The 19,619-nt window shown below is 29.8% G+C and overlaps 3 protein-coding genes across 5 annotated transcripts; 2 read left to right on the plus strand and 1 right to left on the minus strand.

The window, feature by feature from the left end:
- Nucleotides 1–2,384: 2,384 nt before the first annotated feature.
- On the plus strand, nucleotides 2,385–5,471 carry LOC122524683 (hydroxysteroid dehydrogenase-like protein 1). The gene is made up of 6 exons (XM_043647064.1): nucleotides 2,385–2,930; nucleotides 3,084–3,233; nucleotides 3,381–3,588; nucleotides 3,661–3,894; nucleotides 4,252–4,595; nucleotides 4,981–5,471. The coding sequence occupies exons 3-6, from the start codon at nucleotides 3,429–3,431 to the stop codon at nucleotides 5,188–5,190; spliced, it is 948 nt and encodes a 315-aa protein (XP_043502999.1). The 5' UTR covers nucleotides 2,385–2,930; nucleotides 3,084–3,233; nucleotides 3,381–3,428; the 3' UTR covers nucleotides 5,191–5,471.
- A 421-nt stretch (nucleotides 5,472–5,892) lies between these two features.
- LOC122524598 (activating transcription factor of chaperone) lies at nucleotides 5,893–12,999 on the plus strand. The gene is made up of 3 exons (XM_043646926.1): nucleotides 5,893–6,050; nucleotides 7,079–7,411; nucleotides 11,835–12,999. Exons 2-3 carry the CDS (start codon nucleotides 7,153–7,155, stop codon nucleotides 12,746–12,748), a joined length of 1,173 nt encoding a protein of 390 aa, XP_043502861.1. The 5' UTR covers nucleotides 5,893–6,050; nucleotides 7,079–7,152; the 3' UTR covers nucleotides 12,749–12,999.
- Nucleotides 13,000–16,789: 3,790 nt separating this feature from the next.
- Nucleotides 16,790–19,531, minus strand: LOC122524599 (probable E3 ubiquitin-protein ligase RNF144A). 3 transcript variants are annotated; one of them, XM_043646929.1, is made up of 5 exons: nucleotides 19,381–19,531; nucleotides 17,919–18,786; nucleotides 17,680–17,842; nucleotides 17,278–17,600; nucleotides 16,790–17,149 (listed from the first exon to the last, which is right to left on the minus strand). In XM_043646929.1, exons 2-5 carry the CDS (start codon nucleotides 18,483–18,485, stop codon nucleotides 16,913–16,915), a joined length of 1,290 nt encoding a protein of 429 aa, XP_043502864.1. In that variant the 5' UTR covers nucleotides 18,486–18,786; nucleotides 19,381–19,531; the 3' UTR covers nucleotides 16,790–16,912. The 3 variants fall into 3 exon arrangements, with proteins under 3 accessions (XP_043502864.1, XP_043502863.1, XP_043502862.1); XM_043646928.1 differs by having other exon boundaries at nucleotides 19,108–19,531; XM_043646927.1 differs by having other exon boundaries at nucleotides 17,919–19,531.
- Between the last annotated feature and the right edge of the window lie 88 nt (nucleotides 19,532–19,619).

Below are 19,619 nucleotides of genomic sequence, written 5' to 3' on the forward strand. Positions count from 1 at the left end.
CACAAAGACGATACTGAAAGACCTTCCCATGCATGTTTCTCCTTCCCTCTCTCCTTCTCTCTCTCTCTCACTACTTCTATCTATCTCTCTTTCTCTTTACTATGTTGCGTGTATTGTGTTAAACAGAGTGAAAGAAGCTGCGCGCGCCTCTTTACTTGTAAAACGTCTTCCTTTCTCTTTTTCTCTTTTTCTTTCTCTTTCTCTTTCCCTGCTTTTTTCTCTTTTTATCTCTCTCTCCCTCTCCTTCTCTTATTCCTTCTCTTATTATCCTTCTCGTATAGATATTTTTGATCTATTGAAAATTATTCTAGCATAGACGCGTGTATATATTCGAGATATTTACCGAACACACTTCATTCATTTGTAATAATACACAGTTGACGCAAAATAAAACTACGAAATAAGTTTTCAAATGACAAAGTAAAGTACACAATTACCAAAGTGACATAAATCAACGCAAGAAGTTTAAATGCAGTGAAAGTGAGCAAAGGTACAATTTGTTTATCCATTACATTTTTTAACTCGTTCGTACAATTTTAGCCTTCTTATTTTTGTTTCGAAATATTGATCAATTTTTTTATCATTACTTTATATAACAATCTGTTCAATTTACGATTAATTAAAAAAGAAAGTATTTTGATCGGTGAGTATTATTACAACATTTAACTTCAATTATAGCGAACACTCATGTTCGTTCTAGGAATAATGGGTAAACATTTGTTCTATCGAAAGTTACGTACAATTTGTCATTAATTTTATAACAGCCTGATCTTTTAAAAAAGATTTATAGAAAATAGTCAAAACGATTGGCTCATCTCGATCACACTTAACGGTTGTTATATGGCGCAATTTATGGTTACAATTGTACAACTTAAATTCACAACACGTATACTAAAGTTAATAACATTATTACGCCAGTATAAATTCCTATAAGCATAGATAATCAATTATAATAAGCCAATTGATTGATCGGAAAATATTTGCCAAATATAATTTTTATCTTATCAACCTCTTATTCTCAAATTCTTGAAATTATTATCCCCCATGTTATTACATACCTTTATTTATTTTGTATTATTCATTATTTTTTATATAGAAAAAATAGTCGTCAATAAGTTTTCTGTCATTTGCGTCTTTATACAAGTTTTATTCAACTGATTATTATCAATTATGTCATGGAAGTTTCTCTTGCATAAACTCGTCTTGCGAAATAAACTGGACATCGTATAAATTGAGTAACATGTTTTTACAATTAGAAAAAATTATACTTAATCATTTATTTTTTTTTTTCATATAAATTGAATAACAGATCCTTACAATTAGAATAAATTATATTTTATCATTTTCTTTGTTCTTCTTATTTCTTACAAATTTGTTTATAATTAAATATTTAAAAAATTACTCGTGAAAAATGAATCATATATGGCCAAACATGATCATATTAGAATACGTCCCCTTAAATCATTCAACTTTTGTCTAATACATTTTTTCTACCATCAATAGTTTCGAAGATATTTAAGACTGGATCGATTTAAATGGGACACCCTGTATAGCTATTATAACTATATAAGATTATGTATAGACACATTTATTCATGCATGGCCATTCTTCAACATGATCATATATAGCCATGTATGATTCATTCTTTACAGGTAGATTTAACCCGTCAGCACTCTCGTAAACTTTTCGGTAGTCTATACTCTCGTGATAAGAGATTTGCTCACGTTCTATGCACATGCATCAAATATTTCGCGTGTTTAATAACTTTTTAATAAGTTTTCTGTTTTAAAAAATATTAAATTTCAAGTATAAAGTAAATATACTTTTAAGTTATCCACATGTCAACAATGTTGTCAGTGAAAATTATAATAAAGACCAGTTATTCTAAAGGAAAAAAATACTTACATGAACGGAATCTGAGTTAAATGAAAAAAAAAAAACACACTTATTATTAAAATTATTTAATAATTATTTTAAATTATTATCACATTTTTGTTTGTATACATGTACATTAATTGCACTTGTAACGGATAAAATTTAAAAGTAACGAATTATACCGAATTCAGTCGAATAACCGTAAATCAACGAAGATGGATGAACTGACCCGACCACTAATGAAAGTAAATTTTTCATGCTTATACCTATACTCGCATGATGAGAAAAACAAAATTTTTTTTTTAAACTTTACATGGAATTGAAAAATTTAGGGAATTCATATTTTGAAAATAGATAAAATTTCATGAAGATAAAAAAAATTTCAACTATCCATTCCATAAAAAAAAAGGTTATCGTTGTTTTAATTTGAGCGTGAGTAAAATGTTAATAACAAGAGTGCTAACAGATTATCGTTGTTTTAATTCGAACGTGAGCATAATGCTAATAATGATGGTGCTGACGAGTTATCGTTTTTATTTCGGATAATCGTTAAATCGGCGATATGCAGTGCTTATGTTTAAAATTGACGAACATCATTACAATGGGGTGATATTTGGGACACCCATAACAGAATGATTACACTATAACGTTATATCAGTAACCTCGATTTATTACGCTTTAGAATTATTCAACCGATTTGTAGTACCTTTAAAAATTTGCATCCAAATTATTTTTTATTCGACCTTCGTCGTACCTCCAACTATAAACGTTCAATAATCCAATCTGGTATATTAGTTGAGTCATTTTGCCGAGTTTTTCCGTTGTCATAAATATTTGTCTTTATCTTTTGTTATTGTTATAAGTCTATTGTTTGGTAAATCTCAGCGAGATCGTAAAAAATGTTTATTTCTCCATCCTCAATATATTTTTCATCCTAAGGACGAATAACTGGATATTGGTAAAAAAAAAAGTGAGATAATTATATGTGATAGAATGATAAGACATTGTAAAAAACTTTGTAAGTTGTGCAATAAAAACCTGATTATATATATATGGTAAAAAAAAAGTTATAAAATTATTTTTATATTATATTATATTATATTATATTATATTATATTATATTATATTATATTATATTATATTATATTATTTTATTATATTATGCATGATATTAAAAATGTTTTTAAGAATATATCAAAAATTTCAAGGTCTTTCAGAGAAAGTAAATTACTTGCTTTTTATATATAGTCTTACCCATAACAGATCGCTTTTAGTCTTGCTTGGGATATCGTTGCAGAGTTGTCTCCGAAGAGAAGTGTACGTAAATTAAGTGAATGTATACTTTTGCATGTATTCGTGTAAGAGAAAGAGAAAAATAATATACAAGTGAACAAAATATAACTCAAAAAAAAATACTTCTTCTTTGTTTATATATTTATTATATTTATTTAATTATTCTTCTGTAATATCTACATTAACGTCAAACAACATTTGTGTTCTTTCAGCTTACAAGTGTAGTTGATTAAATTTTATTAACTCTACAAAAGAAAATAATGTTAATGTTAATAATATTGTGGTGGTTAAGCGCATTATTTGTAATTTGGATATCGTCCATTTCGATAAGCCGATTATTATCAACTCTATGGGAAACGATATTTCCTTTGATCAACTCCACACCGATCGATTTTCGTACGAAATTTGGGGAATGGGCTGGTAAGTGGAAGAAATTAAAAATCAATCTGAAGAAAATATTCATTAAATTTATTTTTCATTGAAATTATTCAGTGGTAACTGGTTCAACCGATGGCATTGGAAAAGCATATGCTAAAGAATTAGCAATGAGGCACATTAATTTAATTTTGATAAGTAGAAGCTTAGAAAAATTGAAAGAAACTAAGAGTGAATTATTGAACATTAACCCTAACATCGAAGTAAAAATCATAGAGGCAGACTTTAGCAAAGGCAAACCGATTTTTGAAAAAATCCGAACTCAATTAAACGAACCAATTGGAATACTAGGTAAGTAAAAACAAAAAAATATTTATACGTTCATATCAATGAAAGTCTGTACTGTATAATAATTTAATTATTAATGTTGTAAATTATTCGAAGAAAAATCAATATTCCTTATTTCATTTAGAAATAAATAAAAAAGAATGATAATTCGTGACCCAAAACGATATCCATAAATTCTAACGAATGAAACCGCACTTTGCTATCAATTGTGTATAAATAAAAACTTAATGAAATTTATTATTTTCCTTTACAATTCATTTATTATTTATTATTACAATTCTAATTTATTTGTCATTTTTAAAGAAAATCAAAATTATATTTAATTAATTCCTTACATTTTTATTTATAATATTTGTTTAGTAAACAACGTTGGCAAAATGTACAAGTATCCTATGTATCTTGATGAAGTTCCGGAAGATGAGTTATGGGAACTGATGACGATAAATGTCGGAGCCACCACAATGATGACACGATTAATTATTGAACAAATGAAACAACGTAGAAAAGGTGCTATAATAAATATATCTTCTGGATCGGAACATCAACCACTTCCATTAATGACTGTTTATGCTGCTACGAAAGCTTATTTAAAAAGTTTTTCCGATGCTATCAGAATGGAATATTCGCACTTTGGTATTACGATTCAACATTTAGCACCACTCTTTATCAATACTAAAATGAATTCATTCTCTCCTTCTCTTCAGGTATTCTTCTATTTGTCATTTTTATATTTTTTTGAGTATCTCGACCAGAAAGTTTGCTTTTGTGAATATTTTAAGGGTTTCAAAAGATAATTATTACATCAACTTCCGAATCGGATACACACATTAATTTTTGCACGATCTAAATTATAAACAGCCTAAAAAAATAATATGAATAAGCATATTAAAGAAATTTATTTTGTTCATAGTAATCACCCAAATACTGCAACTAAAGATTCCGCAACCAAAGATCATTTTCTAGCACTGAAATTTTTAAACAAAAGGACTACTTTCTGCATAAATCGTATAAAAATGTTATTCTCAAATTTTCCTAATTCCAATGTCATTAACAAAACTTTTCTCTTTTAATTTGAATGATATAAAACAGGTGTCCAGCATTTTTATTCCTAATGCAATGACTTACGCTAAGAATGCAATAGCAACGCTTGGCAAGGTGGACTCGAGCAGCGGGTATTGGGCTCATGGCATTCAAACTTTTATAACTCTAACCGCACCCATGTCGCTCAGATTGAAGATTGGTCATTTATTAGTTAAAAAATTTCGAAATGATTATTTTAAATACATCAAAGATAAATAGTGCGAGATGAATAAATAATAACATATTATTTAAAAAAATAGTTTCCACTGGTTGTTTTATTAAAATTGAATTTTAATCTCAATGATTATAACTAAATTGAGGATCATACTAAATATATATTTGTATATATCTAAACAAAAAAAATATTCTCCACGTTATTTAACGCATTCTAGTTTCTATGCCTCAGAATATCTAGGACAGCGAGTAAATCACTATTGGTAAAAGTAAAATGATATCCTATGTTAGACGTACATGGCTGAAATAAAACACTTTTGTATATATTATGTTGTAAAATTGTATATGTTAATTATCTATTTAAAATTTAATTGTAAAAGTCACATAATTATTTTTGTTCAAGTCTAACTCTGATGAGAAAATAATTTCATTTGCGAGATTAATCTTCAATAATTATATGTACAATAATTATTATTTTATAATTACAAAAAATTCAATTTACGGAGCATATAAGTATTTTTAAAAAATGCATAATTTAATATTTTTAAATACAATGTAATATTGTTTCTAATTCATTTAATTTATGTATATTAATATCCTTTATAAAAAAAAGTAATACAAAATAAATAAGTAAAAATATAAAAAATGAATGAAAAAGTGCAGGGCAACGGGAAATCTTAGTACGTTACTGCTTTTCGGTGACTGGTGAAAATGGGAGGGATCGACAACGTTACGTGACCTCATCGAGTGAACCAGACGAAGGGAGACGTTCATTCGTTATCGATGTATCGAAGAAGGAATACGTTTAATATTTTCATCCGTTTTATAATACGAGGAAGATGATTTACTAAGTGGTTAACGAACTTGCACACGCAAGTGTGCCTATACAACTAATTAATAATGGAGTGAGTACTTTTTAATAATTAATTAATTAGAAAAATCAAAATAAAGAATTAGATAAAAAATCGATTCGAATGATACAAAAAATGTATCGCTTTTTCTTCAAAAATTAAACACGTGTTGCAGTATTTGTTGTTTTACGTGTTACTTTCTTTATGGGATTTCTTTTATGGGATTAATTTGATTTAATTCATTAATTACGTTCTATCGACTTTTATAATATATTTAATAAATAATTAAATCAAATCAAAAATAACAAATATTAGCTTCTTAAATTTACTAATTGAAAAAATTTATTAAGAAACTTTGAAAAAGATTTTCCACATATTTCGAGAAAAGTTTAGCCACGCCAACGAATGTGCTGCCATTTTGTGATTCATCGTGCCACGACATGCATAACTCTTTCCTCAAGATTTTCACTACGTGTATTTTTTTAAATACGGAGTTTCCTCATACACTCTCATTACTCTCATTATACACTCAGATTTTTAAGTTATTTATATTATTCAAATTAAAATAATCGATTCCTATCACTTATATAGCTCATCCAACTCTAATAATTTTAGATTGCATCATAATACGATATCGATCATTTTCATTCCCCATCTATTTTAAATTATTCCAACAAAATACGAATATTTTTACCAACAATAGCACAATTGTGTCCCAAAGCAATAAAAGTCCAATATTTTTCGACGTAGTATTTTGTCGTTTTATTTGTTCTTTGTCTTATTTTTTAAGGTATTGAAAATCACATGTTATCTTGTTTGTTATCTATTTCGAATGATTGACGTTGCGAAATAAAGTTTTCTGATTAATCTCTATAAAAGTTATATAGAAAATAACTAATTATATAATTCAAATAGTTAACAATTAAACAATTTATTTATCATCATCAAATATTTTTTTTGTACACTTTGAGATAATCAAAATTGCAGTAACGTTGTTTTTAGAATCAAATGATCATTTAATATATATATATATATTTTGTATATTTTCATATAATTAAATAATCATAATTTTATGATTTTAGAGCCAATATGGCGCTCACCACGAGCTACGTCGTAAAGACGACACAAATTTCTTTTAATAATTTTATAACGCACCATGATTGGATTTTCATCAACAATGGTGGAACCTCAAAATCAGAAGATGTGGAAATGGAAAATGGAACCAGAGTCCCCTAAGGGGACGTCTATGGAAGATGTAGAAGATGATTGGATTATGTACAACGATAAGTCCTTAGAATTCACTAAATATGCTGTTGATGAACCTGTTATGTATGACGATCAACCAACAAACCGTGCACATAGGGCAGAAAAACTTTTAGATGAATTGAACGAATTAAATGAATGGATAAAAGAAGGTAATATATATTAAACATATAAAATATTATTCATTAATCTTACTAATCAGATTGATATGTTTAATCGACAAGAAATTATCAAAGTACTTTAAAGCAATTGAAAGATCTCTAATCTGTTATTCAAGCTCGAACAACGTTAACAGGCATCTTTGCTTCGCTCTATTCTCAATAAAATAATCTTGCAGTGTCTTGGATTATTAATAATAACAAATCATCTTTGTCGAATCATCATTGATAATGAAGAAAGAAAAATCAATTCCTTCATAAATTTACATGCAGCCATTTAATCAACTTAACAAAATGTTATTCGACATACTTTTAAATCGTATTAAATTATAGCAAAAGCAGTAATAGTATATGAAAGAGATTGTGTGCGAACTTAAGAGAAAAAAAGTGATTACATAAAGAATATTAATGTCAAACTATTAGTATATAATTTTGTTAACTGGTATGGGCGTATCAAAAGCATAGAAATTGTTCCTCTATTCTTTCTCTCTCTCTCTCTCTCTATTTCTCTCTCTTATATTCTGTATAAATATTTTTTTGCTTTTTTCCTACTCAAAGAATTCACCCGGTTTCTCTATGTCTCACTCTTTCTCTCTCTTTTCTGTCTTTCTTTCTCCTTCCAGTTGTTTCAGTTTTTATCCTTTTCTTTTGTGAAAAAGAGTGGGACAAACTGGTTAACCTCTACGCAAATGGCTTTGCTTGGAAGCCGATAGGGTGATGACGTAGAGCATTCGAAACGGAAGAGAAGGGGTGACAGAGGGGAAAAAGTCCAAAGATAAGGAGGAGTGGTTTAACTTCAGTATACAGCCAAGTCTCTTATGCGAGACTTGTACGTGATCTACGACTTTTAGTAGCAGTGTGCAGTACCATGCGCGATTTCTTTCGATATAAAATATCTGTCTGTTGAGAAAACTGTCTTCTCATCTTTTATATGATCTCTTATCGGAACATAAGAGAACGCGGTATACGTATATACAAAAAGAAAAAAGTTTAAAAGAAGAAGATTCAAATACAACGCTATATCTTACGTACGCATGCGCTACTGTTTTGGCACTAGGGTGGTGTGATTGTATTACTACGTGTATGTTTACGATTGGAGAGGAACATCGTTGTGCATCATTGGCACATGCGTAACTAATTTAAAACGACAAGAAATAATAATAAGAAGAAGAAACTGCCGCTTACTGTTGCTGCTATTATCGAGAATTAATTCCGTTTGAAATACCAAGAGGAACAACTTTTTCAGATCAATCTATTTCGTTCTCTATCTTGCTCTCTCATTCTCTTGTTCTTTTATTTACAGAATTGCACGTCCTTGTATATTTGTAGAGTCAATTGATAAGATTTCTCTCTTGCATGTTTGATAATCGGTCTGGAAAGTAGACAGCTGGCTGCCCTATAATCACCGAATTGAGATAGAAAGGGAAAAAAGAGAGAGAATTAAATAAAAAAAAGAAAAAGCGATAAAATAAAAAGAACAAGGAACGACCGAAACGGGGGATAATTACATACGGTGGTGGTGGTTGTCGTGGAGAAGGAGGAGGAGGAGGAGTTGGAATTGCAACAGCAGCAGTTTAACTTAGAAACAAGATACGACTTGGAGAGAGCGTTTAATGGATTGAGAGTACAATAGACCGAGATACTTACGACAATAACTAAAAAGAATAACTTGACAACAATACTGGCATCTATAAAAGTGACACAAGTGAAAGATCCGGCGTCTCGATGTTGGAGCGTGCTAATGTTATATAATAGCATGCAGTTCGCATATCGTTACACGTGGAACCGCGAGATCATTGTCAACTCTCAAAAACTTGTAAAAAGACGTTGAAATCGGTCCATCACCGATTTGACAGTGACTTACACTGTTGCATCTGTCTATTTGAACTAACAACACCAACACCGACGACAACACAATCATCAATCCCCTCGTGTATTAAAATACGTCGTCGTGCAATTATAAACATTAATATTTTTTATTATACATATTTTATATCATATCATTTATATATACATACATACATATACGTGTATATATGTATATATATCTTATATATATATACACATTTTGTCGAGCTTCCAAACTTGAATAAAAAAAAAATTCGTCGTTCGCTCGGAGACTTAGTTGCCGTGTCCCATAATAATGGCTGCTATATGTTACACGGGTAGGTTTCCTTCATAATCGTTCATTATTGTTCTGCTAATAAGCACAGAACACCTTACACTTTTTATTTCTAATCTAAAAATTAACAATATCTCTGTATCTCTCCTATCGCGATATACACTCTAACTTTTAGATCAAATCGATTAATATACTATCTATCTATGTCCACTGGATCCCCCACCCTTTCCTTCCTCTTTCCTTTCCATCCTCAACATTAGAATCAGATAAGATTGATGCCTCGTTGAATTAAGTTAGAAGAGATCAACACGTTTCTACGTAGCAATGAATACAATTGATCTACTTCTCGTCTACGTTATAAAATCGTTTGATATTCACTACGGGGGGTAAACGTGTTTACTGACCATTGAATAGTTGTTTAAAAAGACAGAGAAAGAGAGAGATCGCAATCGATGCCAAGAAACGGAAAGTTGTTAGGCTTTATGCCAAGAAACGAGAGTAACCCGTTAAAGAATTCTAAGAAATAAACAAAGCTAATGCGGAGTTTAAGTGGGAGTTGAATAAGGGGTTTAGAGAGGAAACGGGAAATAACTTTTATTAAATGCACAAGTAGGGGGAACGAGGAAAAATCTTTGATAATTGGATTCAAATCAACATGTTCATCCTTCTATCCATCTTCAAACATGTGTCAATCGTATTTTCCAGATAATGACGATTGACTTAATTTTTTCTTGTTTGTTTTTTATTTTCTTTTCTTTTCTTTTCTTTTTTTCTGTTCTCATAAAAACGAGAAAATCCTTAGAGATCGAATAATTTGGGAAAAATAGCAACACCACATTCAGTGATGGTGATGGTAATGATGATAACAACGACGGTAGTGGCCTCTCTTTTAATTAAAAAGGTCACCAAATTTGTTTATCACACGATTCTCTTTTAGAATACCCTAATCATATTTTATCGCTCAACTCATACTTGTTTGGCAACTTTACCCACATTCCTCGGCAACCTTTTTATGTATATGTACATTTTTATTAATCGTTTTGGTTTAAAAATTTAACGCATTTATTTATCGCTAATCTTTTCACTAAAGATTTACCTAATATCCCAATGAATAAAACAAATAAAAATGATTTCTGTTAAACGATCCAAAAGCACCACGACAATGATTATGATAATGATTAGAACAAAAACCCACCGTTAGATATCTGTTGTTTCTTTGTAATAATAACAAAAAAATATTCTTATCTAACCTCCTGGCCTCCGTATTTAAATGACGATAACTTTTAAACGGTATCGAGTTGTCTTCGATCAAAGTTTCACAAGAAAATGGGTCAGGGCTGACGTAATTTGTAATAGTTAAAATCACGTTGATCTAGGAATAAGAGTAAAAACATTAACAGACATGTATTTTATATTATAAAAGCCAACTATTGTTTTTGAAAAATATGTACATCCATTTTTGTATCATAAAAAATAAAGTAATATATGTATTTTTTTTTGTGATAAAGAAAAAACAAAATAAAAAAGTTACGACCCGCGAGTCAGGCAGTAATATTTTAAATAAAACTCGTGCAAGATTATTCTGTTCTTTTTTTATTTTATTTTTTATTCTTTAATACCAAATCGTTAAATGATCCTGAGAGAAATAAAGAAAAAGAAAGAGCTTTTACAAGACGTTTTTTTCCTTTTATCTAATAGATAATTGTGATCTACGTTAGTCTTAAATTAAATGTGCCCTACCTTTATAAACTCCAATAGTAATAGTTCGAGAACTGCAAATGAGTAACTTGTTATTCTAGTTGAACCAGAACGTCCATGAAATTATACATACATCAATGCGCCACTCCTACATCATTTCTCATGCAAAAAATCAGTAAAATGTACTGTTAATTAATTCTCTATGTTTTGTAAAAGGTAAAGTTACGGATACATAGAATAAAAAAAAGAAAGAAAAAAGAATAGTTGTTTGTTCTCTAAGGATCAATATTCTTGCATTATTAACTGAATTAGATAATATGATTTCATTGAAAGAGAATAGAGAGAAACTTTCTATTAGAAATATTCAAGAAAAAATAATTAACTGTGTGTATTTGATTATATATAGGATGGATTAAAAATTTCTAGATGAAATTAAAAATCAGTTTCCTTTTTTTCGAAACATTTTAAAACAGTAATTGCCCGTTCAGATTATAAAACTCCCAGACTAGGAATTTGAAACTCATACTGTGTATGGTGTATCGCTTATTTAGAGATAATAAATAATAATACAAATTCTAAAATAGATCATTTTTTCAGAACCTTTCTCGTATTGGTTGGAGGAGAGGACTAATCTGCCGATATTCGAAGAATTAGAAAACTCAGAATGTCAAAACAACAAATCAGTACAACCGGCTGTAATAAAAAATCAGCAAGAACAGTATAGCATTAAATCATTGTTAGAAGAATTCGAAACGGTTTTGGAAGATGTTGAGGCTTGCCATCAAATAATTCCATTGTCAGTTTCAACTTTGACTCCGCCACAGTCACCTCCACCCAATAAATCATTAACTGTTGACACTCAATTGCTTGTTACCTTGCAACCGGTGGAAATGATCCAGCCGGTAATATCGAGTCAACAACAACAGCTGCCTGTATATAATATCATAGTATCTTCAGAAAAACAACAACAACAACAACAACAACAACAACCTGTAGTCTATCAGAACGAAGTATGCATTCCTGAACAATGGAATCCCGAAAGTGTATCATTGGATCCACTAGGCGGAGAAGACGTTGCCAATGATCTAGCAGTCGTAGATGAATACGTGAGATCGCACACCGAGGACATCCCAACAGCATACAGTTCATGTACCAGTCCAAGTGGTAGCACTGCCTCTGAAGATTCCATTTCTGACGATCCTGACTGGATCGCTGATATATCCTGTGATAAGAAACAATCTACTTCAATTGATAAAAAAAATCGGCACAAACCCTATTCCCGCCCAACGATCGAGGACAAAAAAGTACGGAAAAAAGAACAAAACAAAAATGCGGCTACCCGTTACAGGCAGAAAAAGAAACAAGAGATCAAAGATATTTTAGGCGAAGAACAAGAACTTACCGAATACAATGAGAAGTTGCAAGGTCAAGTAAAGGATCTACAGCGGGAAATTGGGTACTTAAAAGGATTGATGAGAGATTTGTTTAAAGCAAAGGGTCTTATCAAGTAATGATTTCAGCCGAGGAGGATTTTTATTTTTCTTCCTGCTTTCCTTCTTTCCTTCCTCCCTTTCTCGCTTCCTCCCTCCTTCCTTATCTCAACTCCTCCTCTACCCTTCTCTTCACTAATCTTTTTTATAATCCGTTTGTTTAGGTAATCACATTTATTGAATTTATTTTAATTATAGATTTCTATAAACACATATATAACACATCATTTTACAATATCACTATACTAACTAATACAAGAACATTATACTTATATCATCGATTGTTGCATATATATATATATATACATACAAATATATATATATATATTCTCGCCAATCCGTATGGCCAGCGTGGCGAGTTATGGCTAAAAAAACCCTTAACGTGCTTTAAGGGGGGAAGTCTATGCTCAATACTGGGCGCAAACGGGCTAAAGAAGAAGAAGATATATATATTTGTATATTTGTATATATATAATTTATCCTTTTTCTTTTATATATATATATATATATATATTTTTTGTTGTTTTAATTTTTTTTTTAATCGATCGTCTACAACATTCTAATTTCTTAAATGTTTAAAATGTAGAATCTATCACAGCTTTAGTGGAACTACAGGACTCTGTCGTCTTGTAATTTATCGAATGTATAACCATCTCCTAATTTTATACTTTTATGGTCCATTAAGATTAGCAAATGCGACGACTATTTAGGGTAATACATGAGGAATTTATTACGATAAGCAGCCCTATGAAGTTCTCACGAGCGGAAATCTGCTGTTGTCGAATTATCTGAAAGTTTTGCTCTTTCAAAAAAGTCGTCTCGTAAATATTTGCGAATCTTTTCATTCCGTATAAAATTTTAACCCAATTCAATTTTATCGTATTTTCTTACAGAAAATATTACTACCTTTAGAAAAAAAAACAATAAATGGGTTATATTGTATAAATAACAATACGTTTTTAATTAATATTTATCAACTGTGTGTTTTAATCCCTTCTCTCTCTCTTTCTCTCTCTCTCTCACTCTCACTCTTCTGTATTATCATCATCATCATCATTATCTCGTTATCAATACAAATAAACATTGCATACAATAATAATAATAATAATAATAATATGTTTTATTTAAACGATAAAATCAAATAAACAAGCACCAAATCCAAAAGCAGTATCACAATTAAAACGAAAAGAGGAAGAATCTTTTAGAAGAATTTTTTATTTAACAAAATTTGAATTACGATAAATATATTTGATTTTCCATCTCATAAAAAAGAAAACCAAACAAAAAATAAAGAAAATATTACAAGTATAAAAAAGATATTGCAAACAGATTTCTTCGTTTCGGTGTATAAATAATTACTAACAAACATTTTACGTGTATATATATTAAAAAAAAAAAAACATTTATCTCTAAACAACAGGTACGCCGCGGGCATATATTTTCGATTCGTTTCTTAATATTTTTCTTCATAATATTTTAATTAAAATACAATAAAAAGTAAATTAAAAAAAACCAACAAGTAGGCTACTAAAAAAGATTAAATTAAACGTACACGTAAAATACAAGAACATAAATGCAAATCTAGTAATCGGACGTAATTTTAGTTAAACCCTTTTGCACAAAATGTATACGCGAAGTGACTACATTGACAATCCTTCACCAAAAAGCACTAATTACATTAAACAATAATTATTAAAAGAAAAAAAAAAAAGAAACAAATAGTGTTGAAAGCATTAATAAAGAAAGAAAAGAACCAACGAATATAAATGAATGTTTAGTTACGTAAGGAGATATTTAAAAATTAAAAAAAAGAACAAAAAAAAAATAAAGCTTAAAATAGTTGCGCAATCATACGCAATCGATCAAATGCATTATACACACCCGATCAATTATGATCTGTATTTGCACTTTGTGCCATCATCTATGCAAATGTAAACTAAGCGCAGTACATTTGAATTTTTACTTACAAACTGAAACATATTTTGTTTTTCTTCATTTTTTTTTTTTTTGTTAAAAGCTTTTTTCTCTTTACATCTATATTAAGTCTATCTCGCCGATACACATGTCATCTTATTTTTATCGAGTAATTCTCTCTCTCTCTCTCTTTTTTTTTTCTTATTACTTGCAAATATTCTTTTAAGAATGTGTATATTAAATTGCAAACAATGCATTCTTTTTCCCCTCGTGAAATATAATAAAAAATACAAGATAAAAATATTTTAAAAGTCCATTCGTCATTCATCACGACAATTATATTTGCTCGTAATAAAATATCATTGAAATGCTTCACTTAAACGTAAACATTAAAAAGTATTTAGATGATTATTCTAATCGATTCGATTATATTGCAAACAACATTTTAACATATTAATTCTGATAAAATAAAAATGAAAATAAAAATATATTTTTAAAATTAAATAAAATTATATATATTTTTCTTTTTCGAATGTAAAAAATCAAATTATAAATTCTTTGATATTCATTAATACTTCTTTTTTGCTTGCAATTAATTAAAAAATATTTAATAATATAAATCTGATGTGCAAATTTGGCAGCCATGATCGTTCTCGTTCTCTCTTTCTCTCTATTTCTTTCTATGATACAAAATCACGGAATATATATACATAATTGCTATATACCAAGCTTAAAAATATAACTTATTATAGCTCTAGCTTTGCAAGCTATGTGCGAGGGCGCATAGTTTGGATTACATAGTTTTGTGTGCTCTTTATTTACATAAAGTAAATCTGTATTACGGTAAGTAAATGAGAAGCAAAAAATTATACCGCACAATATACACGATATTTAAAGACTTTTTGTTTCATAGAAAGAGTATACTCACATATATATATATATATATATATATATATATTAGAAGAAAATAATTTGTTATAATTTTTTCACGTATCTTAAATATAGGAAGAAAAAATAAAAATTTTTTAAATCTTTTATCATTTTTATCCAGATTAATTAACGGTATATTAAGTTGTTCTTATTTAGATGAAACGAGATTATTTTTATTACAGTGTCTTTTATGTATGTATCTTTCTTTTGTGTGTGCGTGTGCGCGCGCGCGCGTGTGTATGTATTATTTGAAACTATAGTTGCTCCCACTCTTCTTAAGTAGTGAAAAAAATTATACTTCAAGATAAAACATTGACTGTCAAAAAAATAAATACAATTGCACTGCTGCTACTTAAATTCATAGCAACGTATATATTATATGCCTTTCGATATTAAATATATATATATATATATATATATTATATATATATATATGCATGTGTATATAACACTATTTTTTAGCATACTCACAAATATATTTGTTCTGAACTCATTTAAAGAGTTCAAGTTATTATTACAATATACCAACACTATGGACTCGATATATTCTTTACAATTGCACTCTATTTACCCAACTAAATTATCTGTTTTATATATATATATATATATATATACGTATCTTCTACAATAATGTACATGCAATGTACACACTGTTGTTAATTCACCGAAAGTAAATATATATATATGAAAGTACCCATAAATAATATATTAACACGTGGAATATTGTATAATGTAGTCCACAATTAAAAGTATCAGTCGAAGCTTAAGTCTGAGCCTCGCTGAGTTCTAACTTAGGCACACATATAGATATACACTGTTAACCAATCTGCACGTTACGACGCGTTCTTATCACATAAAATCACGAATAAAATAAAAATAAAATTATAAAAACAAGAAGACACCATAAAATAGTAGATTTGCATTACATTTATAAAAGAAGAGTTCAATGCATAATCTATGTGGCAGTATAAAATTAGTATGCTACAAACACAGTGATTCTCTCTGGAATGTTTTTGGAATAATAAATAGCTATATGAATATTTGAAAAAATCTAAATTAGTTACAAAAATTATATTATAATTCGCTTTGTATAAAAAAGAAAAAATAAAAACGAAATATACGCTATTCGTCGTCTAATTTATATAATTTGCTTTTTTCATTTTTTCTTCTTTTTAAAAAAGAAAACAAATAAAACACCATTTACAACCAATGTATATCTATATAAAATGCCGATTATATTTGCTCATTTATGAAAGAAGCTAGTTTATTCGTTCCATTTTGATAAGAGAAAGATTATTAATATGTAAGATTAAGAAAGGGTTTGAAAATATTTTACAGTTTCTATGTTGCCGTATCACCGTCCTCCTGTTCGAGCCTAGAGGAACCACAGACACGACATTTACAGCATACTATGCATGGAGCAGCCAAAAGTAGCAAAGGAGAGGCAACAAGTAAGAGCAAACCAAAACCGGCAAATATACCAATTACTTGTGTTCTATGCCATATTACAGACGCTCGTGAGTGACCTAATTTATTTTTACATGGCCCCTTGTCGTAGTGCCTCAACAAAAAGTCATCCTAAAATATTAATAATAATTTATATCAGTATATTATTAAATCTAAAATTATAATTTATATATATTATATGCTAAAAAATTGTGAAAAATATATTTATCGCTAAAATGATAAAGTAATAAAATGCTTACATCCAAGGAAGCTAAACAGTACCAGCAAAAAACGTGCTTGCATCTTTTGCACATCATTTGAGCGCATCCTTCGTCCTTTTCAATAGGTACAGAACACATAGGACAGCATTTAATATGATCATTGTCAAATGGTATACCTAATGGAAGGTCGGAACATGGTCCACTGTGCCATGCTTCTCTACACATGGAGCAAAAATCTGTAGAACAGTTAGGACAGTGAATGGGTCCAGGAGGCATACCGCTACTTCCATTGGAATTGATTGAACATATTGTTTCGCAACCTGCACGTGGACACCACGCCCGTTTTGTATCCATTGAAACATCTGTACAAAATGAAGATTTAATAGCAACACAATATTTTGTAATTCATTTAACACGAATTAAGAATCATTTTTTATTTACCTCTATTTAAACGAAACTTGCTATGTTTATCCAATAACTCAGGAGTGACAAGACTTTTAATTTCTTTTAGCGAAAGGATAGCACCTTGTTCACATTGTGCATCCGGGCAGCTAATTTCATAAGCACCTTGTTCAATTTCAAACTCGACATATGCTTTCATACACTAAAAGACATTATTTATATTAATGATCATTGTATCTTTCTTTAACATATAATGAATACATATAGTTTATACTTACATCTTTACAGTAAAAACAACCACAGCCTTCGATTTTAAATGTTTTGGAAAAGGATGTGTCGGTAAGACAAAGCTTACAAAATATTCTCCCAACGGTCTGTTGCGAACCAGTCGGTACAAAATTGCCAGCAGCTAAGCTGTATCTTGAGCTAGATGCTAATGACAATAAACTAGAACAGCGAGAGCAAACTCTACTGCGATTGATGGCTCTACCTTCTAAAGCAGATGTACTCAATCCGACAGCAGTTTCACATTTTCTAAGTGCACCGGGAGCTAAATTAATCCAACTTCCACCTCGAGCTTCCAAACTGGCACTGCTTTCCGGCCTCAAAAGCGGAGAGTCTATGCCTTTGCCTGGTAATGTTCTTTCGGTCAAAGAAAGATTGACTACACTTGATTCTTTACGTAACAATGGTAATCTTATACCAGTAAGTTTATTAGTCTTGTCTATTTTTTTTTGATTGTTGTTAGGTTTGGGTGGTGGATTAACAGAAGTTACCGAACTAGTTGTCGTGCCCATATCCATTAAGGGGGCTCGTCGTACGACGAGCGAGTGTAGGCTAGGCATCCCCTGATTTCAAATCTCGATTTTTACATCCACTTACAGACAAGGGCTATGCACTGGCGTTTTTAGGACAGTTTGCGACATAAAAACATTGAAAAATGCAATGTACTTTGTTTCAGTTGTTGTTGTTGGATCAAATAATAATTCGACATAGACGAGTTAAACGATGATGACAATAATGATGATTTCTTGCCATGATCACTTTTAAACAACTCTGTATTATACCGATACAACTTCACATTTGTCATAGCTCTTCTTTTCGTGCGTTGTAAACATCAAACGACATTGGTTAAATGATCGAATTCTAAAAGAAATGATAGAACATATATATATATATATACTTTGATATTTCATTAGTTATGTAGATGTAGATGTTAAAGGCCACATTGGCAAATACAATGTTCGCATAAACATAACATTTCGATGAAAACGATGAATTTTTGCGCAATTTTTCGTTGCGATTACAAATATATGATAAAGAAAATATTTTTCGAATCCTTTTACATTAACGAATTAACAATGAGAAAATTCGTAGATTATCGTTTCGTAGTCGAAATAAAGAAAAAAAATTCGCATTTTCTTTTCTTTATCGTGTAGAACAATGTTTAAACGTAAATTAAATAACCGATTTATTTAACACGTTCCACTCGCTCGTGCTGCTCGCTGGTATATATCTTCGATGACGTATTTTTTTCATAGGACATTTAAAAAGAAAAAAAACAGAAAGACAGAGAGAAAAGAGAAGATAAAAAAGGAAAAAAAAACATCATCCGCACATCTTCTAAGCACAGCGAATAAACTTTCACCGTTATATTCGTTAACACGAATTATACGGAATGTTCTGCACTGTTTAAGAGTCGATAATATACGATAACACAGTTTCCTTAAGCTTTTTCACCTGTCCTGTCACGAAGTACATCAAAGTGCATAAGAGAATATAGTAGCATATATCTCGACCGACTACTTCCGCCCCCACTCACTTATTTTTCTTTCTTTAAGGAGAACCCAAGCGTGGATCGCGATCGGCGCGCATCATTCTCTCCCTCTCTCTCACTCCCTCTCTCTTTCTTTTTCATTCTCATTCTCTCCTTCTCTTTTATCTTTCTTTTTCTTTTCATAAGATATATATATATATAT

This window comes from Polistes fuscatus, unplaced genomic scaffold, assembly GCF_010416935.1.
Source record: "Polistes fuscatus isolate 324 unplaced genomic scaffold, CU_Pfus_HIC Scaffold8, whole genome shotgun sequence".
In the NCBI taxonomy this organism is placed as follows: domain Eukaryota; kingdom Metazoa; phylum Arthropoda; class Insecta; order Hymenoptera; family Vespidae; genus Polistes; species Polistes fuscatus.